Here is a 27,515-nt window from a genome sequence, read left to right as displayed (position 1 = left end):
GCCCCTCTTTCGGGCCTATCGTCCGCTGTCAAGAAAAACAACGGCTGTGCAAAAGGGCCTTGCGTCTCTTTGTGGTGCGACGTGTCGGCGTATACACAGCAGCAAACAGTGTAATCTTTATCGGTCGAGCACACGGTCGCACACATCTACAGCCGACGTAGCGAACCGGAAGACTAGAGACACAGGAAATTGAAAGTAGATTTGTCGACGCTCTGAGCCTCAGTGCCTTCATGTGTATTAGCTGCGATTGGTTTCAGAGCACATGCTGAGGCAAAATATGTTGGGGCACAAGGCTGCGTCTTGGAATCTAGGTCAAGGTTTGGCCGCTGGATTAACGATTAGAGCCGGTTACTGCAGTCATGACGGACGCGGAGCAAAGGTTAATCTTTGAAAGCCACATGCCTAAGAACGTCAGCATACTGTTTGAAGCATTCAACACCCTATGCTTTTAAGGAGAAGGAACCTGTTTACACACTGTCTTTCTTGTGATTACTTGTCGATGTCGCACATTCAGAGATTTGTCCGCGAGTGATTGAAAGGATCATGTACTTTATACATCGACGTTAAGTCAGAGAGCTTGCCCATGTTACATATTATTCTTCCTTTTTGTGTGATGTGCCAGCCCTGTCTAATGGAATTGACGTTTCAGCTTTTCGCGTTTTAAGTCGATGCGCAACAATGCTTAAATCTTTGATGTTTAGCCTGTCAGAATTGCCTGACTAGTGCATCTTCGAAGGCGTACTCTTTGTAGCATTGTGTAATTACTGAATAGCGTTGAGACGAGTGACCTTTGCACTCGACCCCACTCGAAGTGAGGGATCCTTTTGAGGGACACCATACCAGAGGGGCGTTTCAAAGGGGCGGAGGAAGGCAACCGCCGAGTTGTTTAATGGCTAGCTCCGCAAAGAAGCCACCCGCACGCCCTAGACGATCTTTGAGATCGTCGTCGCGGCAGTGTGTTCGAGGTGCGTCGTGTGCTTGAGGGCCTCGGCGAGCATCCCTTTCAGCGAGGCGACGAGAGGGAAAGGGCGGTCGCACACCCCCAGGGAGTCGTCCCTCTGCACGTCTTCCACGTATACGCAGTCCGGAGCGTACTCGACCAGCAGTTCGGGAATCTGCGCATTAGACGAGACGCAGCGGTTTCAGTTTTGTCGAGAACTGCCTATCTTCTGCAGCCAAGAACTATCGTAATCCAGAGCAGGTAGAATATTCTAAGTTTTCCAGATTTTTGCAAGTAACTTGCTGCGATATCTCTCACACACACACGCACACACACACGCACACGCACGCACACACGCACACACACACACACACACACACACACACACACACACACACACACACACACGCAATTGAAATTGAGATCCCTGCGGCCCCCCTCATTGGAGCAATGCGAAAGCAAAACGTCCACATACTACATCGACGTCCGTGGCTGTTCTGACGTCCATGTACTATATCGGCGTCCATGGATATTTTGACGTCTAAGTGTATTTTTTCACGTTTCATTAATTACCTAATCATACCTCAAGAACCAAATTTTTCCCAAAAAGCAAACAAGCAATCACATGAACGCTAAGTGCGGGGAGTGACCACTAGAAGTGCTAACGCACTAAAAATGGCTGCTAAATGAGCTTTTTACGAATTATTAAGCCTGCTATCTTCCCTGCGGACGTGTTACAGGTTTCGCAGTCTTGTGCTCAAGAGACCACAGACGTATAACAAGAACTATGAACTACTCAAGTGCACCAAATTCCGGCGTCAAAAGGCGCTAAACTGTTCCCGCTTCAAGTGGCTCGGACTTCACAGATGTAGAAATGCTAAGAAGCAAATATTTCAATCAGCTGCCTCTTCCCCGTAGCTGCTCCAGTCTCCTATTGCTTCAGAGGAAAGACAAATGGAATTTCTATTGGTGTCACATGTCAAAATCTTGTCATTTTACTGCCTGTGTGCGCAACATTTGCGGAATCATTACGTTAACGAAGAAATATTGTAACAACGGTCAGATGTCACCCCAAACAAAATTATTTACAGCATAACCGACATCACCACGTGAGACCAAGACAGAAAAGGAGCGAAGTGCTAAGTGACTGTTCACTAGACGAACATAGTGCTGGCTCTCTGCTCGTTCGTTGGAAAACACAACCAACCAATGGCCGATATGACGCATATTCCTTCACCTGTGATCAACCCCCTCTGCATACGGCTGCTCACTCATCGACCGTCTCTCAAGAATTACAAGGTGCGGGCCGTACGTCACTTAAGAGACCTCACCTTTTTCTCCAGGGATTTTTGGTCGTCGTAGGCGATCCATTTGGTGTCGTTGACGAGGTACCAGGAAGCCGTCAGGTTATCGAAGTACCTCGGTACCGTCCCGTACACGGAGCATAGCTGCGCGAGTAACGACAGAATTAACACCGCTTCATAAGCATGTAACATGACAGCTCTGCGCATTGGCCGTCAGTACTGTGGTCCTACAGCGTAGCTTAGGAGTCATGTTACAAGCAGCAGAAAGAATTGGCAGTGGCTTAGCTCGGCTATGCCAGGATTTACGTAGCGAGAGCGAGCACAACGACGAGGCAAGCGGTGTGACGTCATACCAAACGGCGGCGGCAGCTTCGCGGCGAGGCGCGCGGTGTGACGTCATGCCAGATGGCGCGCAGCGTCCGCCAGCTGCGGCGGTTGCTAGGCAACGGCTCAAGGTCAGTCTCTGTGCCTCCTCGGAGCACCGCCACAGCGAAATCGCAAGTTCCTGGCCAATATAGCTTTCGCTACAAAAACAGTGTTCACCTCGATATTGCTGACATTATCTAGCCTTCAGCCAAGACCGGCACACACCATGTCTGGTACAAAACGTGAAAAAAAGTAAAGTGCTTGCTGGTAAGGTTAAATGCGGAATCTATAGAGAAAGTGATCTCCCTCCCCTATGCCTAGAAAAAAAAATCCTTTTTAGCGCCATTTTGAAACTTCTCGGCATTGATTACACCCGCGAACAAATGGACGGGACGCCTTCCTCCAGTTTAGAAATACATTTTCGCCTGAAGGGATCACAATTTCTTGCTGCTTAAGGTGGAGTTCATGTTGTTGTTGCTGTCGCGACTGAAAGAAGGATGAAAAGGAAAGTGTGCGGGCCTGCCCACTGGCTCAAGGCTGAGCCACAACCGCTGCCACGTGCAGATAAAAGAGCGTTGAAAGATGTGAGAGGAAAGAGTAAAAGAACAGACGCGCGTCGCAACAACCGCGTCCGCCGAAGCGACATCGCCGGCTGTAACGGATACCCCCAGTTCATGCAGTAAATTACACCACACAAGAAGTAACCGCAACACATTGAATCGATGTTGAAGTTCAAAAGCAGAGGTTTAGTGGAAAGGGAGGAGTATGAGGCTTGTAATTTTACTCACGGGCGTACACATTCTTCCACGCTGAAATCGTTAAGTTAGTCTCAAACTGCTCTGGTTGTGTGCTCCCACTCCCACGACCTTGCCATGTAAAAATCCGTATGAAGCAGGTTTAGCCGCAATGCTCTACTCACGTCGGCGCCAGTCACCACCGAGCGCACGAACCGGGCGAGCACTCCGACGCCCGTGGCCTCAGTGGGCAGCAGCAGCCGGTACTCCATGCCCCACGGCGTCAGCGTCCAGCACACGCTGCGGTGGTGGGACGTCCCGCGGACCTCCATCGCCAGCTCCAGGGCGGCACTCTATGCGGCCACGGAAAGAAGACGAGGCTATCCCTCGATCATGCAATGCGGTATATGCTTCTTCGACAAAACATGAGGAGGAGGAAGCACTCTTTTATTAAAACAGGAGATCTTAGCATGGTTGTACACCTGGCAGGCTGGTCCTCAAGTTGAACTTATTCACACTGAAGCCCCAAGCACACGCAGGCACATGCTAAATTTTCACAAGGAGCATATGAATCCTATGTTCCTGAGAAACGTTAAAATTTTGGCTTATCCCAAGGATATGAGACATTTTTAGCATGCTGTGTACCGTGTTACCGTTACCGTTAGGGAATACCGGGATCCCGCCCACTGCCAGTGAGCACGCGCTGATTGGTCCCGATGCGGCAGACGTGCGTGAAGCTGTAACGCTAACGGTAACACGGTATGCTAAAGGTGTTTAGTGGCAGCCAAGGCGAGCTATTTTCAAGTAGAGCCGCTTATTACCGAACATAAGCAAGAAAGGTGGAATCGTAAATTGTAAATTTTGGGGTTTAACGTCCCGAAGCGACACATTGGCTGCCAGGGACGCCGCAGTGGAGGCTTGCGGATTAATTTCGACCATCTGTGATTCTTTAACGACCACCGACATCGCACAGCGCAAGGACGCCTTTTTGCATTTAGCCCCCATCGAAACACGGCTGGAAAGGAAAAACATTCGATTGCGCTTACGAATGCAAGCTACGGAAGACGGCAACTGTGAAATGTCGTTAATATGAATAAGGAAAGTGAAGCTGAGTCTTAAGCAAAGCTTCCTCCAAGGCTGTGCCGCTTTTTAAGGCTCTGGCTTCGAGGAAATAAAATATATGCGGCTCATGATCTTTACGTTAAGCTTCTCTCGTTTGGTGTTAGCAATGCGCCGTCGTTGCATGCGGATGTGTGTTTCTAACTGTTGTGAAACTACCGTATTTTCCGGTGTATAACACGCGGCTTTTTTTCGAAAATCTTGCTGGTGCGTCCTATACAAGGGTGCGTCTTATATGCGAATTTTTCATATTTTTTTGCGAGTTCATCGATTACTCCGGTTCATGCTCAAGCTTTTTTCACCTAAAAAAATGTAACTACCAATAACGCGGTTGTAACACGGTTAATACTTCAATACCGGGACCGCCGTGCGCGACATTCTAGGTGACGGCGGGGATGACGACTTCCGGGATCACAAACGCGCGCTGTTTCGAAGGCCCCAAGCAAAAGTAATGAGAAGCGCCAAAAGATGGTGACAATCGCGCTTCTCGCCATTGTCAAGACAAGCCGGCGTTCTTTTTTAGTCACCCTTTGCAACTTTTTTTGCTCCGTGTACGTAGTGCATGTTTCAGCCGAGTTGCTTCCAGAAATGGGTGAACCTTTTGATAGCGCATCTGAAGATGAAGACTTCGAAGGCTTGAAGTAGAAATAAAATGTTATGGACATATGGGGAGCTGTGTCGTTTTTTTCTTTCTTTTTTGCTAGAACGTGGACGGTTATGGCGTGAGTGTTGCCTTTTTTGATCACTTAGCGTTGCTTAAGAATTGCTCACAGGTACGGTGCATTTCGCGATAGTCGCGCAAGCGTGTTTAATTAAGCCTCACTAGCCTAACTGGGTAAACTGGGGTGCGTCTTATACATGGGTGCGTCTTATATACGAACTTTTTCAGTGACAGCTTGCATATATGGCAGGTGCGTCTTATACAAGGGTGCGTCTTATACACCGGAAAATACGGTAATGTCGACAAATACTAGCTTCAGTATATTGCCACGATATCCGCTGGACAGCACATACAACGCATTAGACGTGAAGCAACGCCTTGGCGGCAAAACGTTTAACGAATAAGAAAATAAATGTCGCCATTCTAAGACTGAACGCCATATAGGAACATCGCGTGGCCTATTCCCTCCAAGAGACTTTTCGCTCGTTTAATCCATACAATCAATTGGACACCTTCGTTGTACTAATTTGGAAGTGGTGCTTATCATATAAGTTTTAAAAAGAAGGGGCGAGTTTATAATCCCCGAAACAATGGTATTCATGCCACATACCTGCGAAACTGAACGCGCCTCATCCCATTGCGTGAACGGGACATAGAAAGAATTCAAGTAATATGCTGTTTTGAGTCCTGCCTTTCTGCCGGTGGAAAGATACGCAAGACAGGCCATCAAGCTGCATGGTCTTTTATGCGTACAGTGCATTCTTAAGGAACACGCGTCGAGCAAACGTCATCTCTACAGCACATCATGGTCGAGGGCCCTTTTTACATCATCAGATCTTACCTCAACTTCCTCGACTTCTTGCAAATGAAATAGAGATATAATACAATACTCTACTCTTCGTACACTTACGAATCATGTAGCTATTGCTTCCCATACGTGAGGATGCCAGAGAGTTCACGTAATTTTGTCATTGTTTTCAATATTTCTAATTCAAACTACTTTATAACGTGCTTTGGACTGCACTGTGCTTAAGATCATCTCCCAAGACGCCGGTAGAACAAGGACAAGATATCACGGCACTGAAGGAACGGCTTTGTAAACTGAAGATCAAGCCACCTCTCTGACAATAAGCGTATGTGTTGTATGAAGGTTTTTGTTCACATTAAAGGCAGTTGTGGAGACGAACCCTGAGGCAGGGCGTTTCGACTGACAGCAATTAAGTGTTCAGCATATATTTATTGCTTCAAAATCAAAGAAAGTCGAGAACTTTGGACTTGTAACGGTCAATGTTATTAACTATATAGGAAATCTTAAATGAACTTGTTGTCCGGATTAATTTCTGCATGGTTTGACTAAAGGACGTCGGCACAACGAAGTGTGCCTGACATGAGGACTCCTTGGCATTCGTAGGGAACGTTTTCTCTCCCTGCCTGTCAAAGTAGGCGGTGTCCGTATAGTCTTCCCATATAAAAATGATGTATAGACAGTATAGACAGTATAGTATAGGCTCTATTGCCTTCCTATAGATATTTATTTTTATCAATTCATTATCTATAGACTGTCTACAGACAAAAGTTTACTACGTAAAGGTACATGGCCATAAATCTATAGATTTGTCTATAGCATTTATATTGCCTATAGACTGTTACCTAGGATTTGTCTATAGAGAGTCTAAATACTTTATAGACAGAAGTCTATGGTGAATCTATAGACTGTCTAAAAATATTTTGTAAGGGCTCTGTGCTCCTTTGATGTGTCTTGTCATTTTTAAAAGAGCCAAAGCCGTTTGTCTGCGTTCCAGATTCGAAGTAATTCACTGTTGCCACCCCGAAACGCTTCTCTAAATGTTTGCTTCCAGCGGCAACGCTGCATCGGCAGCGATGACGGTGCTGTCACAGCACACATGCATGCACCTACCAGCGAGTACTTCCGTCTGGTCAGGTGACGTAGAGCGTTCGGCACCGAGGTCTCCATCTTCGAGATGGATTGCACGTTCTGGTGTATCACAGTCGTGTTGAACACCCTGCGTACACCACGCCCTCCTCTTGAGCTCAGCTGCTCCAAAGCCATACACGAGACAGTAGAAGACAGAAATAGCAAAAAAATGTGTACGCGCGTAACGGCCGGAAAGGAGCAGGAAAACGGAGGGGGCGAAATAGCTGCGATTCTGCTGCCTCTACGCGGTAACTCTGCCTGCCCTCCGCTCTCATGAATTTAGCCACGCACGGGCAGCCCGTAATCTTGCTCGCGGAGATGTAACTTCCTGCTGTGCGACTCGCTACCGCCGCGGGGCAACTTGTGGTCGTTCACGAGTCAAGGGCGACTGATGCTCGAAGCTCTTAAAACGCGTTTCCTAGTGGGCACGTACACTGGTGTCCAAAAATAAGGATTGTTACGTGCTGAAACTATGGAGTGGGGGAGCTTTACCTGAGCAGGGAGAGCAGGTCCTGGAACGAAGCTTTGTAGAGAACGTTGTAGTCGAAGAGGGAGCACAGGAACTTGGTGTCCATCAGCTTCACTCGCATATCCTGCCGAGATAAGCGTAACATTTTTTAATCTTCTCGAAATTTTCAAGGCCGTAGCAATGACAGTGGAGTCGAAGCTACAGGCAGATTATTTTGCAGCAGACAAGCAGTTCTCAGTGCGTTCGTTACATGACACTTGACTGCTCTTACTGAGCCTCCCTCTCGGAGCCTCAATTAAGACAGATTTCACCTCACACAAAAATTGCCCTATGAGCGAATTTCATTTAACAAACAACCCCAATAATAGAGACACTTGTAGCTTTAAAATTCAGTTCGAAAGAGACGCTTATGGGTTTCTGGACTAAGGGCACCACACGGAAAGACGTCGTAAACTCCTTTACTTTGAATAAGCGTTTTTGCCACTACGAACCTGAAGCGGCTCTGTCAAATGTTGCAGTGTATCGCTGAGTTGTCTCGAACAAATATCTCGTACAAACGAGCCAACGAATTAATGATTGAACCAATGAATGAATGAATGAATGAATGAATGAATGAATGAATGAATGAATGAATGAATGAATGAATGAATGACCTAACCGAGTCGGAGAGGCACCAGCATTGCAAGCACAGCTCACTTCCACTCGCGTTACAAACGGAGAGATCTGAATGACCGATTGATTGATTGATTGATTGATTGATTGATTGATTGATTGATTGATTGATTGATTGATTGATTGATTGATTGGTTTCGATGTCTTGCGTGAGGAACTGAGTGTTGCGATATTCTCTTTGGTCTTTTGCTCAATGTAGGCTTGAATGCAGCGTGTTGCCTCCTTCTTTAAATATGAGCACTTGTTAGCGCACAAGCATGTGTGTGCAACATGCCACAGCACTTGGCAGGCTGACTAATATGCCAACACCGAGAAATGCAGCACATGGCGCACAGCGGACACCCTTAGCAACCGAGTGGCTCAAGGCGCCGCTCACAAACAAACAGGCCGACTGCGCGACTCTAAAGCGAAATCAGCGATGGCTGGGCCTATATGTCACTTTCGCAAATCGAACTTGGCGCGCTCTGCTCGCGATGGGGGCATGGAGGAAGTAAATGCGTATTCAAAAGCTACAGCTTGAAAGTACCTGTGGCGCCATCTTTTGCAATTATTGCGCAGCTGTTCACGCTTCGTTCCAGAAATCGATATTCTCCAGTTATTGTAGCACTTTCCCACACCTTTTCATTCCTATGAGCATGTCGATGGCGATTCATTTCATAAAATCCTGTCTGCCTGGTCTGGTCTGGTCCGGTCTGGTCTGGTCTGGTCTGGTGTTGTCTGGTGTTGTCTGGTCTGGTCTGGTGTTGTCTGTCTGTCTGTCTGTCTGTCTGTCTGTCTGTCTGTCTGTCTGTCTGTCTGTCTGTCTGTCTGTCTGTCTGTCTGTCTGTCTGTCTGTCTGTCTGTCTGTCTGTCTGTCTGTCTGTCTGTCTGTCTGTCTGTCTGTCTGTCTGTCTGTCTGTCTGTCTGTCTGTCTGTCTGTCTGTCTGTCTGTCTGTCTGTCTGTCTGTCTGTCTGTCTGTCTGTCTGTCTGTCTGTCTGTCTGTCTGTCTGTCTGTCTGTCTGTCTGTCTGTCTGTCTGTCTGTCTGTCTGTCTGTCTGTCTGTCTGTCTGTCTGTCTGTCTGTCTGTCTGTCTGTCTGTCTGTCTGTCTGTCTGTCTGTCTGTCTGTCTGTCTGTCTGTCTGTCTGTCTGTCTGTCTGTCTGTCTGTCTGTCTGTCTGTCTGTCTGTCTGTCTGTCTGTCTGTCTGTCTGTCTGTCTGTCTGTCTGTCTGTCTGTCTGTCTGTCTGTCTGTCTGTCTGTCTGTCTGTCTGTCTGTCTGTCTGTCTGTCTGTCTGTCTGTCTGTCTGTCTGTCTGTCTGTCTGTCTGTCTGTCTGTCTGTCTGTCTGTCTGTCTGTCTGTCTGTCTGTCTGTCTGTCTGTCTGTCTGTCTGTCTGTCTGTCTGTCTGTCTGTCTGTCTGTCTGTCTGTCTGTCTGTCTGTCTGTCTGTCTGTCTGTCTGTCTGTCTGTCTGTCTGTCTGTCTGTCTGTCTGTCTGTCTGTCTGTCTGTCTGTCTGTCTGTCTGTCTGTCTGTCTGTCTGTCTGTCTGTCTGTCTGTCTGTCTGTCTGTCTGTCTGTCTGTCTGTCTGTCTGTCTGTCTGTCTGTCTGTCTGTCTGTCTGTCTGTCTGTCTGTCTGTCTGTCTGTCTGTCTGTCTGTCTGTCTGTCTGTCTGTCTGTCTGTCTGTCTGTCTGTCTGTCTGTCTGTCTGTCTGTCTGTCTGTCTGTCTGTCTGTCTGTCTGTCTGTCTGTCTGTCTGTCTGTCTGTCTGTCTGTCTGTCTGTCTGTCTGTCTGTCTGTCTGTCTGTCTGTCTGTCTGTCTGTCTGTCTGTCTGTCTGTCTGTCTGTCTGTCTGTCTGTCTGTCTGTCTGTCTGTCTGTCTGTCTGTCTGTCTGTCTGTCTGTCTGTCTGTCTGTCTGTCTGTCTGTCTGTCTGTCTGTCTGTCTGTCTGTCTGTCTGTCTGTCTGTCTGTCTGTCTGTCTGTCTGTCTGTCTGTCTGTCTGTCTGTCTGTCTGTCTGTCTGTCTGTCTGTCTGTCTGTCTGTCTGTCTGTCTGTCTGTCTGTCTGTCTGTCTGTCTGTCTGTCTGTCTGTCTGTCTGTCTGTCTGTCTGTCTGTCTGTCTGTCTGTCTGTCTGTCTGTCTGTCTGTCTGTCTGTCTGTCTGTCTGTCTGTCTGTCTGTCTGTCTGTCTGTCTGTCTGTCTGTCTGTCTGTCTGTCTGTCTGTCTGTCTGTCTGTCTGTCTGTCTGTCTGTCTGTCTGTCTGTCTGTCTGTCTGTCTGTCTGTCTGTCTGTCTGTCTGTCTGTCTGTCTGTCTGTCTGTCTGTCTGTCTGTCTGTCTGTCTGTCTGTCTGTCTGTCTGTCTGTCTGTCTGTCTGTCTGTCTGTCTGTCTGTCTGTCTGTCTGTCTGTCTGTCTGTCTGTCTGTCTGTCTGTCTGTCTGTCTGTCTGTCTGTCTGTCTGTCTGTCTGTCTGTCTGTCTGTCTGTCTGTCTGTCTGTCTGTCTGTCTGTCTGTCTGTCTGTCTGTCTGTCTGTCTGTCTGTCTGTCTGTCTGTCTGTCTGTCTGTCTGTCTGTCTGTCTGTCTGTCTGTCTGTCTGTCTGTCTGTCTGTCTGTCTGTCTGTCTGTCTGTCTGTCTGTCTGTCTGTCTGTCTGTCTGTCTGTCTGTCTGTCTGTCTGTCTGTCTGTCTGTCTGTCTGTCTGTCTGTCTGTCTGTCTGTCTGTCTGTCTGTCTGTCTGTCTGTCTGTCTGTCTGTCTGTCTGTCTGTCTGTCTGTCTGTCTGTCTGTCTGTCTGTCTGTCTGTCTGTCTGTCTGTCTGTCTGTCTGTCTGTCTGTCTGTCTGTCTGTCTGTCTGTCTGTCTGTCTGTCTGTCTGTCTGTCTGTCTGTCTGTCTGTCTGTCTGTCTGTCTGTCTGTCTGTCTGTCTGTCTGTCTGTCTGTCTGTCTGTCTGTCTGTCTGTCTGTCTGTCTGTCTGTCTGTCTGTCTGTCTGTCTGTCTGTCTGTCTGTCTGTCTGTCTGTCTGTCTGTCTGTCTGTCTGTCTGTCTGTCTGTCTGTCTGTCTGTCTGTCTGTCTGTCTGTCTGTCTGTCTGTCTGTCTGTCTGTCTGTCTGTCTGTCTGTCTGTCTGTCTGTCTGTCTGTCTGTCTGTCTGTCTGTCTGTCTGTCTGTCTGTCTGTCTGTCTGTCTGTCTGTCTGTCTGTCTGTCTGTCTGTCTGTCTGTCTGTCTGTCTGTCTGTCTGTCTGTCTGTCTGTCTGTCTGTCTGTCTGTCTGTCTGTCTGTCTGTCTGTCTGTCTGTCTGTCTGTGGTGTCCGGGTCACCGCCACTCTGCACACTCGGACGCTCCCTTCTCGCTAGGGGCACACGTACCCTGAGGATGTGCCTGTAGGCCAGGATGTTTCCCCGAGTGACTCCGGCCAGGTCCATGCAGAGGCCGTCGAAGTTGATGCGCAGCAGCAGCCGCTCCACCTTCTCCACGAAGGAGTCGCTCGATGGGTTCACCAGTCGGAACTGCTCGATGTTGCGCCACGTCATGAGGCCCACTATCTTGAAGCGGCGGCCCATTTGCTGCGCCTTGAGCGCCAGGAACGCGTCTGCGAGAAGGAGCCTCGTCAACCGATTCCAATCCATCCGAGTTGTGAAACTATCATCATACGGAGATAAGTAGCAAAACCAACACGCTACGCACCCCACGTCCCACCTTCATGAGTTGACCCCAGTTATATATGGGCAAGACTCCTTTTAAGCCCGCAGGTGAACGATGGAGTTTTTGGTTTAAGATAAGATAAGATAAGATAAGAATTTATTGGGTACATATTGGATACATGAATTCAGTATACAGGCGAGGGTCCCTAAGTCAAGCGACTGTCAAGGGACCCCCAACAGACTAAACGGGCGGCGGCACACACAGCTGCACTAGTCACTTCTCCGCACCAGTTCTTTATATTGCCGCTTCTTTTGCATTTTATGGCCACCCTTACGCCCGGTTGCTTACTTTTTAAGGAAATAATACTGCAAAGAAGCAGCTTACTTCAAAACAGCGCACGGGGAAGTAGCTTTGGTTCGTCATGAGCACTGTTATTAACAAAGTTCTAGCACAACAAAAGTAATAACAGGTGGGAAGAAACAACGAAGTGTCATGGCATGCAGCAAGACTTGAGATGGAAGGCACTATAACCCCAAATTATTGAAAAAAGAAGCACCAAAAGAAGAACAGAGATGACAGGACCTACCACTTCTTTCTAGTTTAACTTCCACAATAATAGCACGTGTGAACCGTCTTCAGAAGAAAAAAAATTACATAAGGCAAGACACCACGAACAAAGAACATCATAGACACACTTATGGTCAAATGTTTAGAGGAATCCCCCAAGGTGGAGTAGATTTATTGACTGCTCCGGTGAAGTGGTATTCCCGGGTTCGAGCCCTGGACCAGGACAAATTTTTCTTTACCTGCGAAGTTTCTGAGAGAGCTGTATAGATTTCCTTTGTACTGCTTTGTGGCTGCGCTTGGGTTGATGTCAATGAGTAATTACTCCCTTATTACATAGACACAGTTAGTTTGTAAAAGCAGTGCTGTGACCTGTCGTTTATGTTGTTCTTTCGCTGCTCCTCTCTGCACTTTTATCTATTATGAAGGCGTCACGGATTCGTCGTTCGCTCTGAGGGTGCATAGCCTAACACTCCTTTTGTTACCATACCAGTACCACCTCTATTCTGCCTTTCCGATTAGACTTTCGTCCGGGAGTAGATTGAAACAGTGGTGAGCGTGGCGATATAGTGTCCTACACCTTGGTTTTACCGCTTTACAGGGATGAAAAAAAGATGTTATGAAAGAATGCAGTTATACTTGCCGTACGACCGGACCGTGAATTTGACCTTCACTTGATCGAACGCCACGGCGTCCTTTAGCATGATCTTGTCGCACAGGCCGACAGGAAAAGGACCGTCGTACGTAGCTACGATGGAACACATGACGTCCAGTTTCTCTGGTAAGGAGTGACCTGAAAATAAGAGCGAACATACTGTGAATTCGCGTCTGCTGCCTACGGTAATAATTTCTCTTTCATTCCTCACACACGCTGAATACAATATTTCAGTGAATCGAAGGTCTCATAGTGCTTGCGGATAGACACCACTCTTGCCTTTTACGTCCTCCGGCTGTGCGAACAAAAAAATAACTTTGGGGACGGTCAGTCACCTTAAGAGCGGCATGCGATAGCATTAGATTTCACATTTGTTGCAGCTCCTGTTGCAACACTTCTGCGTGAGTTTGCGTCAGATTCTTTTCAATCGTCAGTCAATCAGCCGCCATATTCGGACTGCCATAGCTGCAGTAGCAAGTATCCACTATGCTTTGGCGGTGCAGACATTTTCACGTGTTACGTTCGTTTCACATTTTATTTCGACTCTCTAAGAGTTGCTGTCTCGAAACTATAGGTTACTCACAACCCGGTGGCCTGGTTGTGATGATGTCACAAGTTCCCGTGACCTCTTTCGACGAATCAGCGTATTTCGTGACAACGGGCGTCGGTGGGGTTTTGATGTGACAACAACTCTTATGATACCGCATTAAAATGTTCATTCACTTTATTACCTTACATTTACAACAACAGCACTGGCTACCACCTCTCATATGGCGTCTGCAATGACGACACGCGAAGCATCCCACCACTTGGTTGTTGACGTCGGGGCAACAGGGGCGCCACTTCCGCGTGATCCAGAACGTCTTGAAAAGTATGATTGGAACCGCTGCTCGTAACACTATAACTCGTAACCGCATCATGTCATTGCTGCTGTACAAAACTCCAGCAGGACAGCTTTTGCAGATCAGACCACTGCCTGCGTGGCCGGTGATGCCCTGAATAAACATTACACGGTTCGATCTTAGTCCGAGAAACGCAAGAGTAAGTGGCAGAGCTCTAATCATTGATTCTCTTCACGGGCAAAATATCTGGCATTTGCGGAAACTGCAACGTTTTGTGCAACACAGCATCATCGTGGAAGTAAAACTACATCTAAAACGCAACTATGCACCACAGCTGTCGCGATCACACACATTGCGGCTTCCGCGAACGCCAAATAATTTTTAAATACTTGAAAAGTATGCACTGAATTACATGTGCCGTTTGCATTTTTAAATAGCGCCCTCGGGTGTTACTTTGAATGGAGTCCTATTGGCATGAAAGATCCGTCAGTACTAAGAGCAAAATCTTGTCACCAAAAATTGCAGTGACATAAATCCTTTTTTTTTCGTACTAATCAGCCTTTTTCATCACGGTTACAGTCTACATCGCTAACCCTTTCTTCAATGACCAACCAGGACGCCTTGCTCTGTGCAGTTTTGGGTCGCTTACAGAATTGGTTTAACCTCGGGGTAAATAAAGACATGTGCTCCGAATAGCGCAGGGAAACCGTGTCGGGTGTTTTGATAAAGACCACAACCCGTGTAACCCCCCCCCCTTCCACTCCTCGCTAGTTATATGTACTCCATCTCGCATCTTCCAGGCAATGTAGAGGAAGCTGAGCGCGAGGTGATGGCTACTTAAGCGTGCGCGTACGAGTCGAGAGCTTACCTAACGCCTTGTAACTGATGGTTCCAGTCGGCGACGTAAGGTCGACGATATCTGGTGCGGTGTTATGCTGGGTTGTCTCAAACTTGCGCTTTCTTGTCGATGGCCTCGAGCTGGTCTTTTCGGATTGATCTGTCCTTGAAGACGCAGGCACAACTGAGATGTTAGCGCTCTCGCTTAGGGGAGAACTGGAGTAGATTTTTGAGCTAGAGTGTGTACTAGTGAAATGTGCATCGCTTTCGCTAACTTTCCGGGTGGTGTTTTCGATCACAACGGAAAACGTTGTTCTCACAGTTTCAGTCACGGTGGTACTAGCTGCTTCAATCGCAGTGCTCGACTTGAAGTTTTCAGACTTGGCTTTAAGCTCACGGACCTTCTCCCGTTCACGCTGGACGGTGGTTCCCTGAGTCATCGTTGCTTCAGGGGAGCTACCCCTTCGAAGTTGTCTGCCACGATCGTCGCTTTGTTTGGGAGAAGAATTAAGATCTGCAGATGAAGATTTTGCTGTGTTATCACTTGCCGCAGCCCTTTCACCCGTCGCGGTATGCCCAGACGTCGCGCCTGTGATCTCCACTTGTCCATCTGTTGATGACTGACCAGAGAGATTGTTCGAAGCGGGCGGAACCGAATGCAAGTCCACGATTCGCGTAACCTCTGCCAGAATCGTAGAAGGTTCAAATGTACCGTTTTTCACGTTACTGACAACGTCTTGTTTCCGAGGTGCGTCTCCGAGGTTCGGTGAGGGCTCCGAACTCCTGTCAACAGTGGTCGAGCCTTCATTGCCCGGGGTAGGCAAGTGTACTTCTACCTTCGCTTCCTTTTCGAATGTTGCAACGAGAGGTCGGTTAAAACCGACCACCTTCTTGTCATTGTTCCTGTAGTTCCGTCGAGACGTACCAGACAGTATTCCTTGAGACCTAGTAAACGATTGGAAAAGACCGCTGCGTTCCCAGGCGTCCTTCTTGCTGCTGTTCCCGGTGGTGTCATCGACGTCATCGTCATCATCGTCATTTTCACTATCGTCATCGTCATCGCCACTCTCATTTCCTCCGAGATCAATCGCACCTCTCAAATTCAAATCGGCATTCTTGTTTCCAATCTCAGCCTTGGTGGAAAGCGATCGAGGCTCACCGGTAGATCCACTAAGCTTTCTGTCGTTGACGTGCGTTTCGTTTTTCGCTACCAGAGGAGGTTCGTGCGCGCTGGGAGAATTCGGCAGAGGTGCACCGTTTCCTGCGGGCTTAGCAACGCCGGGTTTCTTGAAGCTTTCTTTCGGATGTGAATCGGCTGCCGGTGGAACTAGAGATGACGATAAACCATCATTCAGTGCGAATGGGCTAGCTGTGTCACTCAAGTATAATCTATTGTGAGGCATGCTTATGTGATCTTCATTGCTAGATGCGCTCTCTCCTGCCGCAGCACGATTTGGAAACTTTCGAAAGGTCTCAACATCGGAGGGGTAGACTGCCGAGTGAAGATCTGGTGGCGTGCATGCAGTCTTTGTTTCAAAGAGTCGCTCGGAGACTCTGAGGAAACGATCTGGCGAGCTTCGGGCATTCTCCGGGCTAGCGATCTCAGTTAAACTTTTTACTCCAGATGTCATGAGTCCCGGCAAATGTTGTGGTGTCATATCGCTAGTGTGTTCTTCGGAGTTTACGAAGTGTGTCGTATGTCTGTCCTCGGAACCGCGAGGTTGTGCCCCATGCTCCCTTTCCGAAGGTACTTTACCTGACCACCCATTGTTTAGTCCATGAGCGAACAACCAGTCGAAAAGGTCAACAGTTGTCGTGTAGGCCTCGACTGTCTGTGTTGGTTCTCCATCGATACCTGCTTTTCTGGAACTCTTCCCGGAACGCGTTGCGCCAAAGAAAGGTTCCGGAGAACGCACTAACGTCGCCGGTACCGGTTCCATTACATCGCTTCCCCTCGCTTTGCGTGAACCGCCCCCGTTATCGTGGGAAGACGTTCCGCAACGCGATGAGTTGTAGCATGTCCCGTTCATCGGCACAATATCGGCCACTGTATTCTCGACCATCGAACCGGGTGCTTCGGGATTATGCAGGTTTTTGGTGCGACCGAGAGGTATGATCGGTGTCCTTGCGATGATCCCCCAAACATGCTCGGCTAGCTTCTGGCTTTCATCTCGTTTGCGTGCGTTCTGGTCGCCGTTGCTGATCACCGATCTCTCGGCTCCCGTGGAGTCCGCAGACGTCGCCGAAGAATCACGGGTTACGGCTGTGGTCATCGTGCGGCGTTTCCGCACTAGACGTCTCGCGAGGCGCCTTCCCTTCGGCCCCGTCAGTCCTGGGAGCAGCTCGAAAGGACCGCCGGTCCGCAACTGCGGTGTTTCCGGTTCCGGTTCTCGCGTTGCTCGCTTTGGTGGAGCCGGGAAGTAACGCCGATGGTCGTGGTGGGAAGCGTCTCTGGGTTTCTGCGAAGGCTTCTTCGCGACGCCGCCCTGGTACCCGAAAGACTGCGGTGCATTTTGATGCACCGCAGCATCGACGACCTCGTTTTCGTTGGCAGCGGAAGGCGGCGGCACCCTTGGCGCGCTCAGAGACGCGCTGGGAGTTGCGGAGCTGGGCGGGTTCTCGGATTCCGCTGCCCCGAAGTTCGTCGACGCCGCGATGTACGAGCTCACTGCAGTAAAAAGAAAAAGTAACTATTCTGTAGGTAACCATGTTCAACATTTTCACCGCTCAATTCTATTTAACACGTCGTCACCGCCATCCCTTCGAAAGTATGCATGCACTTATGATATATACTGCGAAGAACATGAAGGTTTCATTAATAAGCTGTCGCACCCCTACGATTTAGGCATGAGAGACCTTACAGACGATTCAAGGCTTCTTATTCGAAAACCATGTCATTAACCATCCTTTGAAGTAGCTGGCCAAACCTTTGGAAGTGTTCTGACAGGTGGCATGCATTTACATTCTCACGGAGCCAAACAAAAACGCATTTAATAGTCCTGTAACGCGTGCCAACGACATTCATTGTAATGAAAGCAGCGTACATCCCGCCTGCCTAGGTGTCGATTTCAATACTGCAGGCCGGTCACTACATGTGGGCACTTGAATCAAGACCCTCACAAAACACCCGGATGTGTAGAGGGAAGAGCGGTGTACAGTAGCAGCAATGCCAGAGCTGCTTGCACTTACGGGGCGACGCAGAAGGGACCGCCATGAAGATGAGCGGCAGGCAGCCGATGATCAACAAAAGGACAGGTAGGTTTGCAAAGATTAGTCTGTCACCAGGGTTGTCATGTGGGAGAGAAAAAATAGTCAGTGAAACGAAATAGCCTGCTGTCAAGACGACTGCTACGGACAACTTCAGAAAGCTCGCGCTAACACTTGATCCGTGTTTGTTTCAGATGCGCGTAGTGCTCTAGCAAGCTCTAGCCGTGCTCTATAGGAAGCTCTAGTGCTCTAGCCTACGCTCATGTAGCGCTTTTTTTAAATGTCTGTTACGACTAGTATAGAGCACTATGCTCACTAAACGCATATTACCTTTTATGGGAATAAACTCTACTCAATAGTGCAGTCCCTCAAAGAAACAAACATGCTCCGCAAGCTCTGGGATAGACTTCCACCACTGAAATATAGAATACCTACGGCTGGCAGGGGCACACCAGGTTGCCACGTAAGAGCACACGGAGTTCTTGCGAGTAGCAATGGGAGATTTGCATCTCGATAGCAGTGGCTCTGCGGTTAGTAATGAAAGAAAATGTTAACCGAGATTTTAACCTCTTCTCATTGGTCACCGCTTAACTCCGTCGTCGGGACAAAGATCTCCCACTGCTAACTGCAAAAACTCCGTATGTTATGAGGAGGGAATCCACTTCCGTTACCAACCTTAAGTACTTCATTATTTCAGGGATAGAAATCTACCCCGGGACTCGCGGAGCATCATATACCTATTTAAGGTAGCGCTTGTTAGGAGACCGCTTACTCCCATAAAGGGCAATTCGTCTAGTGTATGTAGTAGACTTGTTGGAGAGGCAGCAAATCGAAGCTTCAACTAAAGAGAAAGTTGCTCGAGCAGGAGCAACTGTTTCGCTCTTGCTCAGCTGTGCCGCGATATGCTCGTCCCGCTGGGCCTCCTCGCTTGGCCCACGAGACCACATGAGGAGGACGTGACGCTCGTGTGGCCTCTAAGCGAGGCTTGGAGAATGGAAAGCTCAGGAGAGGTCCTCGCTATCACAGCTGCAAGCCAAAAAGTGTGCCGGAAGTCACGTGCTTTCGCAAGGACTGCTGGGAGTCTTTGACCGACAGCGCAGCCAATAGTAACTTTGGATACATCGTCGTCTGCGTTTTGGTCGTCTGCTGCGCATTCGCAAGCTCGCTGAAACTGAGGCCAAGTGGGGTCGGAGGGAAGCAAGGAAGGGGGGGGGGGGGGGAGCAGGTTTCAGCACGTCCGGCTTCAAAAATGTGACGTAACAGCCACTCCTGAATTTTCTCCATCCTCCGTGAAGCCAGGCGATGAGAGCTGACCGCCATGTTGTTGCGCAGCCATAGTTGGGTACATTGCTGCTCTGTGCAACTGAAATCACGTAATGATAAAGCGGAGTCGTGATCAGACTGGTTTCATGCATCACGATTCACTTCCCAGTAATGAGACAGCATGGTGAGCTCTGTTGGTGCTGAAGCCACGTTAACGTTAAACTTTGCTTAAGTAGCTTACGCTTCACTGAAGCTATTTTACGCTGTATCCTCGTTGACTAACACACGCATAACGTTCGAGCGGAACTGCGACGTCTCGGACGCATCCACGGAAAAGACGGCCTTAACGCTGTTTCCTGCCGCATCAGCCTTATGCGGACTTAATTTGCAAGCGAAATTTGAATTCTGTCTGTAGAGTTTTATTACAGCGGTTCTTTCTCGACTTTTTTTTTTTGTTGTTGCTCCGGCTCTCATGCTTTTCAACTCAAACAATGAAGTTAAGGTGCCAGGTGCAGTTCTCGAGTCTTCAAGCTTTTGGTTCTGGTCGCATTTATTTCGAAAGAAAATTAAGTTTTAAGCACTCTTTCTTGATAGTGCTGTTTTTCTGACCCTGAGTCATTGCTTCGGAAGCTACAGGGGCACGACTGTACGTGATGGGCAGGCCTCATAGATGATCATTTTGATCAGCAGAACTGTTTCTTCTTTCACTCAAGTTCACTGTTCACGCTGACAGTGGATGCACCGCAATATGCTTTTTTCGCACCATTTTTTTTCTGCTGTGCACTACGAAACTTGCTTACGAATGTACTTACTTTCTTAGACGGCTCCTGTACGTCTTCCATAAAGATTCTGAACAAGCAGAAGAGAGAATGCTCTTTCACGAACGCGAATTAACTATATTTATACTGGACATATGACTGGTCGAAGACATTTAAGAAACAAGGACGACAGGGAGAGAATGGATGTGTGCCGTAAAGACATAAGCATCGCGCAATAGCAAAGCTTTTCCATTCGCCCCACACAGCGCTTTTTAAACGGAGCTCATTTTCGGCGGTCAGCTCCGCAGCACCACAACAGCGGACTGCACGCATAGAGTTTCTTACTATTACCTAGAAGGAAAGCTGGCGGCGCTGCACTTCAGCCACCATGGACGCTCAAAGCATCATGGGGCGGTGAGCAACTTGTTCCGAGACAGTCGTATTTTTTAGGAAACACAGAGTGTCACTACTGAGACGTTTCATTCCGAAAACGCTGTTCGTGTTTGCGCTGACGACTTTGGCGCGAACGCAGTGTGCAAAAGCCATAGTAGAGAAACCGAGACAGCACACGACGCCAATAAAAGTTCTCTTTTCCAAAATTCCATTAAAAAAACCTCTTAAAGTGTTTAAGCAACAACATTTTTTAAAAACATATTTGCTTTTAAAAGTACGCCTGTTAAGCGCGAATTATTAGTTTCTGTAGTGTTCAGTACTTGGCCAATAGGAGGGCTAGCCATTTCTTATTTTGGACAAACATTGCATTTACATGCTTTTCTGCCCATTTATCGCAATCATTAGGCAGGATATTGAATGTTAGGACATTCTTGATTATCGAATAGCGTTTATTTTTGCATTATTTTTTGGCCAAAAGTTGTGGTTCTGCAGTCGGTAGCTCACCGCCCCATGATGCTTTGAGCGCCCATGGTGGCTGAAGTGGTCTTGAGGGGGCTCCACGCAAACTCACCTAGACGGGTCGCTAGCTTTCCCTCTAGGTAACAGTAAGAAACTCTATGACTGCACGTGCACTCAGCAACTTAGAAAAGAAATACGATTTGCCGATTTTTTTTACACCAGAAAAAAAAATTACGCAGGAAAATTCGACTTTAGGACGGTATATGAACGTGTAAGCTGGGGCCACATTTTCTACAGTTCATTCTGTTTCCGTTTCATTCGGTGCACTGCCATTGGTCGCTGCTGCCGGTGACGTAGGCGCTGGGGTATGACGTCACAATGACGACACGTTTGATACGCCTGACGTGCTTTATCGGCACTAATTCCGACATTGGGAAAGAAACAGTGCACTGCCTGCGTTACAAAACGGCGGAGCGCAAACATTGATTGTTCTTTTGCATCCCCACCTCATGGTGCTTAAGAAACAACACTCGTCACGACCGATTTCAATGAAACGTTAGACACTGCAACCCTTGGTTCTTCGTGCGGTTGGCGAAACACACAGTACACGTTGTTTGAGCAGATTATAAACACAAATTTGCTATTTTAAGTGTAAAAATAAACTACATCAATTCGTTGTTAGTAATCAATGCGTTATTTTCGACAACTCAGTCGTTAAAATCTAACGACTAAACAGAAGACCAGTTGGGCGAGCACCTCAACTCGGGCAATAAAATTATTTTTATTCGCAAAAAATAAAAACTTTGCCTGGTTATATATATTTATTGTCCCACTTTCCTGAATAGACCCGTAGGTTATTTCTCTGCAGCATGTCAATAATATGCGAATTACGAAAATAAAAAAACAATTTAGCTATGTTATGATACCCTGTGCTCAGTACACAAGCAACGCATTGGCTTAATTGGGGTCACCCCGAACGTATCACCGCCTAATCAGTTCTACGCAACAAAAACTGCGTTACGAAGCGAGCGCGTCAGGTAAAAAGGGCGCTGCTGGACGTGATGCACGGCATGCTGCGTTAGTCATGCAGTTAAAAAAATTGGCGGTGGTTTAATTCTGGTTAAACCTGGAGTGACGCGAGAGCACCGCCGAGCCGCCTACAGCTGCGACACATCTCCCCCTCTCCACTCTGCCCCCCCCCCCCCAACACTGCGCATGCGCACAGCTGTTGCAGCTCGGTTTTGCCGGCGCGCCGCGCCACCGGCAGCAGCAGCTGCTCCGCACCACGTGACCAACCGGCTCAAGGCCACGGAGCTCAAGGGGTGCCACGCTGAAGGCTCGAAGAGCTGGCGTAGTGTAGCTCTCGCTACAATAATAGTTATCAAAAGTAACGAATGTACCTTGTGTGTCAGCCTGGTTGCTTCCCCCTTGCTGAGCACCGGCCTCTGAAATAAAGGCCAGAATCAGCGTAAGCTTACGTCAAGTGACGCTGAAAACATGCAATGAATGAAATTTACTCCCACCCCAATTCTACCAGCGGTTCGTCTTTTATATATGCTCGCACGGTGTGAACATTCTCGATAGGCTAAGGCACTGTGCAGGATTAGTTAGATGCAGACGTGTCTCAACTATACATTATTTTTTGTTCTACACCAGTACATGAATAGCTGCGCGAGCTCTGCTACATTCTATGCCGCGCAGTGATATCTCGATAAAAAAAAAAGAACTATGGGGACGCTTATGTCACCTTAAAAGTGGATTACGACAGCATTAATTTCGCATTTGTCGCATCTTCTATTGCAAGTTCTGTGTGTGTTTGCGCCAGTCTCTTTGCAATTGTCGGTCCATCAACCACCGTATTCGAATGGTGCTGAAATGTGCATATATCACTTTTTCCCATTTTTGATTTCGTCGTCCCTTCAAAGGGACGAACCGCCAATGATAGGTGAGCTGAAACCCTCGCCCTTCTATATCGAACCCACTTCCAGGCTTTACTGGGACACAAACACACATTCTCGTCGGGCGGTGTCTCTGTACTCTCCCAAGAGAGGCCACGCCCTCTCGTGGCTTAATCCATGGGCTCCTTAGCACTGGCCCGCTCTGGCCCACGTGACCAGCGATGGCCAATACTCAAGGGTGCCCATTCCCGAGACCACGTGATCCGAGCGAAGCTCGATGAAAACTATATACAACAGATGTACGCGGAAGCTTCTGGGGTTGAAATGCTTTTTACGGCTGCATTTTGATCTTGTCGTGTCCAGGAATAAAACCTCCCCTGTCCGCTTTCCAGGTGTCCGGTTTCTCGTGTCAGGGTGCACTTGTGCGAAGATCAATCTACCCCTGTTCTACCCGTGTGCTTTTCCTGGCAACAGGTGCTGCGCTGACGCTGTGCATGACCAACGTATACAGAGCTAGAGCTTTAGTAAAGCACGAGCTTTCGTACTGGGAGCCCATCTCACCAATACAGGTCTAAGCTCGCCTGGATAACAGAACTACTTGCAAGCGTAAACGATTGTCTTTAAGAATACACGGGGCTCTATGGGAGCTCCGCTAAAGCACGATGAGAAGCTGTATAAAAAAAATACCCTACTGCGTGAAAACGCAGCAGCGAAATCCAGGCTTGCGTGGATTAGCCTGCCAGCTTTTTTTCACTACGACCTACGATGGCGACGGTGGCAATACTTACCTCTAGACAGCTCGCGCAATGATACTTGCCATCTTCTGGCAATCAACAACTGACAATACCTGCAGATTGGTACAGTTCCTTCACTAGTTAATCGGAGCAACTCATAAGGAGGGACAACACTCTAACACAGAACGGAGTAAAAATGAAGTAAGTTGTTCTCCAGCTCACACCCTTCTTTAAGAGGGTGTGCACTAGAGGACAACTTATTTCCTTTTTACTCCCATATAGGTGTATTCGTGTTTAGAGTGTAGGAATCGTTCTGACCGTAGCATAGTTCTCTCTTCAGCTGAAGACAGAGTCAACGCCGGTTGTGAAGCCAAGCATAATATAACAGTTCTGGGCGCCGTCACGGAAAGGAGTCAAAAGGGAGTAAACTGTCGTCTAGCTAGAGGACAGCTTACTCCCATTCTATTCGCATAAAGGCGTATTCGTGTTTACAGTGTATGTCGTCGTGCACCGCGGAAGGAAAGGCACACGAACCGGTCCTACACACATGGGGCATTACTACAGTCCAGCGTGTGAGACTGCCGCTGAGAGAATTGAGATACTATACTAGCACTCAGCGAACAGCACCACTGCCCAAACCGGGTACTCACGGTTTAATTTCATATTCGGAAAACCGGCTGGGCTGGTGTACGCGCGCTGTGATGGGCTCCTTCTTCTTCTTCTTCTTCTCCTTCTCCTCAGTGCTACCTTCTTCTTGTTCTTCTTCTCTGAGCGGACTCTGCGTCGTCGACGTCACGAATAAATTGTGGCCATGCGCACCCGCATCGATGGTTCAATTGTCGTGGCGTTCGGCTTTTGCGCGCAGGGTCGCAGGATCGAATCCCGGTCACCACGGACACATTTACGTAAAGGCGAAATGCAAGCAAGAACGTGTGCTGTGCGATGTCAGTGCACATTAAGGAACCCTAGCATGGTCGAAATAGATCCGGAGCCAACCACTACGGCACCTCTTTCGCTCTTCCTTCTTCCACTCTATCCTTCATTCCATCCCTCACGGCGTGGTTCAGGTGGTTGGTTGGTTTTTTTTTATTCGAGCTGTTTGCCATTAGGCATAATGAAAAAGGAATGAAAGTTATAAAAAGGAGTGCAAACAAGCCTCTCTTAAAAAGCGGCAAAAGTTCGCGATAAAGCGATTATCTTGAGTCCACTTGGTTGGCCACAAGTAAAATGGCACATACCCACTACGGGGGAGTGGCCAAGACACAGGCGGTGAACTGTTGGAAAGATTAGCAGTTTTAGAGGAAAAGGAGTAGTAATAGGCTATAGGCTCACAGATTGGACGACGCAACGACAGGGGTCCTGTTAGCTAGGAGATCGAAGATGGGACGACGGCTTTATGTGCAAATTCGAATGCAACACATGGAATGGTTCAATTTTGTATTGAGAAAAAATAAAAATAAATTATAAATGAACTGCTTGATAATCAGAAAAATGAAAGCAAATAGAGAAATAAATAAATTAAATAATGTTAGCATGGGAGTCGCTGTGTTTCTAGAAGAAACTTTTGAACAGCACAGCGCGCACTCCTGTTGCTTCGTCCAAGCGAAGTAGCGCCAAAGGAAAGAACAACCACAGTAGACACAGGAAGACCCAGCTGGTAAAACGGAATTTCTAATAGGCGCCTTCTCAAAGAAGAGAATCGGCGGCAGAACAGCAGGTAGTGGTCGACCGTCTCAGGCTCGGCACAAAATGGGCACAGTGGAGAAACCGCCAAACCAGATTTGTCAGGTGCCCACCGCGAGTGAGACAATAACTGCGCCTTCTTTTTTCTTTTGAACTAAGCATGTGCAGAGAAAAAAAAAAGAAAGAAAACACCTTTTTGTTACTTTCTGTTCACGCGCACAAAAATAATAATTAATTATATCATTAGAGAATTCGCAACCCGGTGCTCAGTTTAGAATGGCATAGGTGCAGAGAGCGGTACCCGAATAGGAGGATGAGGTTTCACTATTAGTAGTAACAGCGTGTCCATAGACAGGCGGAGGGAGTAATTAAGTTAGCTTCAAGCATTTCTTGCACGATGGTTGCAAGCACTAGCTCATTATTCGTCTTATTTGCTGTTTTAACCCCGCCGCGGTGGCTCAGTAGTTACGGCGCTCGGCTGCTGACCCGAAAGACGCGGGTTCTTGAAGGCGAAATTCTAGAGGCCCGTGTGCTGTGCGATGTCAGTGCACGTTAAAGAACCCCAGGTGGTCGAAATTTCCGGAGCCCTTCACTACGGCGTCTCTCATAGCCTCAGTCGCTTCGGGACGTTAAACCCCAATAAACCAAACCAAACTATTTGCTGTTTTAATTTTGCGGAGCAGGCCGCCGCGGTGGCTCAGTGGCGATGGTGCTCGGCTGCTGGCCCGAAAGACGCGGGTTCGATCCCGGCCGCGGCGGCTGAATTTCTTTGGAGGAGAAATTTGAGGCCCGTGTACTGTGCGATGTCAGTGCACGTTAAAGAACCCCAGGTGGTCGAAATTTCCGGAGCCCTCCACTACGGCGTCTCTCATAGCCTTAGTCGCTTTGGGACGTTAAACCCCATAAACCAACCAACCAACCAATTTTGCGGAGCGGTTTACTGCAGTTGGCTTTCAAAGCAATGTTCCAAGGTGCTCAAAAGTGGTCAGATGTTCGAAGATGCTAAATTTAAGAAAGAGGGGGTGGGAGGGCGGTCGCTCCCCTCCTTCGATTTCCTAAATTTGCCCCTGTGCACCGCCCAGCGTTCCACTACCAAACAGATACTCCGCTGCAAGTGAAGTGAAGAAAGCGAAACAGCTCGAAAACGCGAGGTTTGAACTGCCAAAAGAAGAGTCCAAAGGGCACAGTTGCAGGAGCCAAACACATAGGATTACGAGCGGCAACTACGTAATAGCAGAGTTTGATGCAAACTTTATTAAAGAGGTCTTAGGCTCGGGATGGGGTGGTTTTCCCCTCCCCGTAGTGGGCTTCTCTTCTCGGCCGGACGCCAAGCGGCCGCCCCACGACGTCGTTCGGCGACCTCTTCGGCCCACTCCGTGACTCGGAGTTGAACCTCAGGGTCCGAGCTGAGCAGCACGGACTCCTGTGTTTTACTTGTGAGGGGTTCTGTGAGGGGTTCTGGGAAGATTTGTCTTTCTTTCTTGATTTGGGTTATAATTTCTTTGTAGGATGTCACTCGCTCCTTGGCCGACCTGAGCTCGTGGTAGCGCACCTCCCGGTAAACTACGAATCCTCGGGCAAATTGGTGAACGGCCGCGTTTCCAGGATAGTCTGAATGGGGGAGTACCCAGATCAATGTGATCTGGCGGGTCATCACCATCATCATCAGCGTGACTACACCCACTGCAGGGCAAAGGCCTCTCCCACGTCTCTCCAATTGGCCCTGTCCTTTGTCAGTTGCCGCCAATGTATCCCCGCAAACTTCTTAATCTGGCGGGTACTGGAGATTTTTTTGTAAGTTTTTGATGGCTGCGGAGTGGGCCATTCCTTTGGCAAAATTTCAAATTGCAGTTTTAGAGTCGCTGATGATGTATTTGACAGTGGTGGAGGTAATGGTTAAAACTATGGCAGCTTCTTCGGCCTCCTCCGGGAATTTTGTTTTTTATCGATCGTCGCCGATGCAAGGGGACAACCTCAGTGACGATTGATTGTAAAACATTTTATTCGCCGGAAAAGCTTGGTAAGAGGTCGCGTTAAGTGGCCGCCCTCGACGACTTTGTCAGCCCACTCCACCGCCAAAACTTGCGTTCTGGGGTTAGAGCTAGCCAGCACGGTCTCCCACCGCTCGAGAGAAGGAGCAGTAACTATATAGATCACCCGGAGGTGGCTCTATTTTTCAGTCCCACAGGATATGATCGTAGGTGACTCGTTGGCCACAGTGTTTACAATTTGGGTTGTAAAGATCTGGATAAATGTGCGCGAGGAGTGATGGGGTGCGTATCGATCTCGTCTGTAGACGAACGTGCATTGAACCAAACTTTCGAGTCTCGCGCCAAAGTTTTCGCGGTTTTCGCCTCCAGAAGGCGCAAGCATTCCAGCTGTTTCCTGTTTCCTGTTTCCTGTGGG

General features: G+C 48.3%; 1 protein-coding gene across 1 annotated transcript; it reads right to left on the bottom strand.

Annotated features, from left to right (window-relative positions):
* Positions 1 to 923: 923 nt before the first annotated feature.
* Positions 924 to 22,807, bottom strand: LOC149363746 (uncharacterized). The gene is made up of 13 exons (XM_089568596.1): positions 22,777 to 22,807; positions 22,195 to 22,239; positions 19,997 to 20,033; positions 17,904 to 17,989; positions 17,208 to 17,382; positions 14,746 to 14,879; positions 13,024 to 13,173; positions 11,540 to 11,763; positions 7,553 to 7,653; positions 7,043 to 7,148; positions 3,530 to 3,697; positions 2,272 to 2,388; positions 924 to 1,115 (listed from the first exon to the last, which is right to left on the bottom strand). The coding sequence occupies exons 1-13, from the start codon at positions 22,805 to 22,807 to the stop codon at positions 924 to 926; spliced, it is 1,566 nt and encodes a 521-aa protein (XP_089424722.1).
* Between the last annotated feature and the right edge of the window lie 4,708 nt (positions 22,808 to 27,515).

Source organism: Amblyomma mixtum, chromosome 2, assembly GCF_055824585.1.
Source record: "Amblyomma mixtum isolate Tamu chromosome 2, ASM5582458v1, whole genome shotgun sequence".
NCBI lineage: Eukaryota > Metazoa > Arthropoda > Arachnida > Ixodida > Ixodidae > Amblyomma > Amblyomma mixtum.
This window is presented reverse-complemented; position numbering and strand designations above follow the sequence as displayed.

Bases quoted from the DNA above. Each gene is read 5' to 3' on its own strand.
- LOC149363746 (XM_089568596.1), bottom strand. From the start codon at position 22,807: ATGTGTGTTTGTGTCCCAGTAAAGCCTGGAA. The intron at 3,698-7,042 runs GTAGGTGCATGC...GTGGCCGCATAG, and splicing joins CCAGACGGAAGTACTCGCTG to AGTGCCGCCCTGGAGCTGGC. The intron at 1,116-2,271 runs GTGAGGTCTCTT...TCTAATGCGCAG, and splicing joins AAAAATCCCTGGAGAAAAAG to ATTCCCGAACTGCTGGTCGA.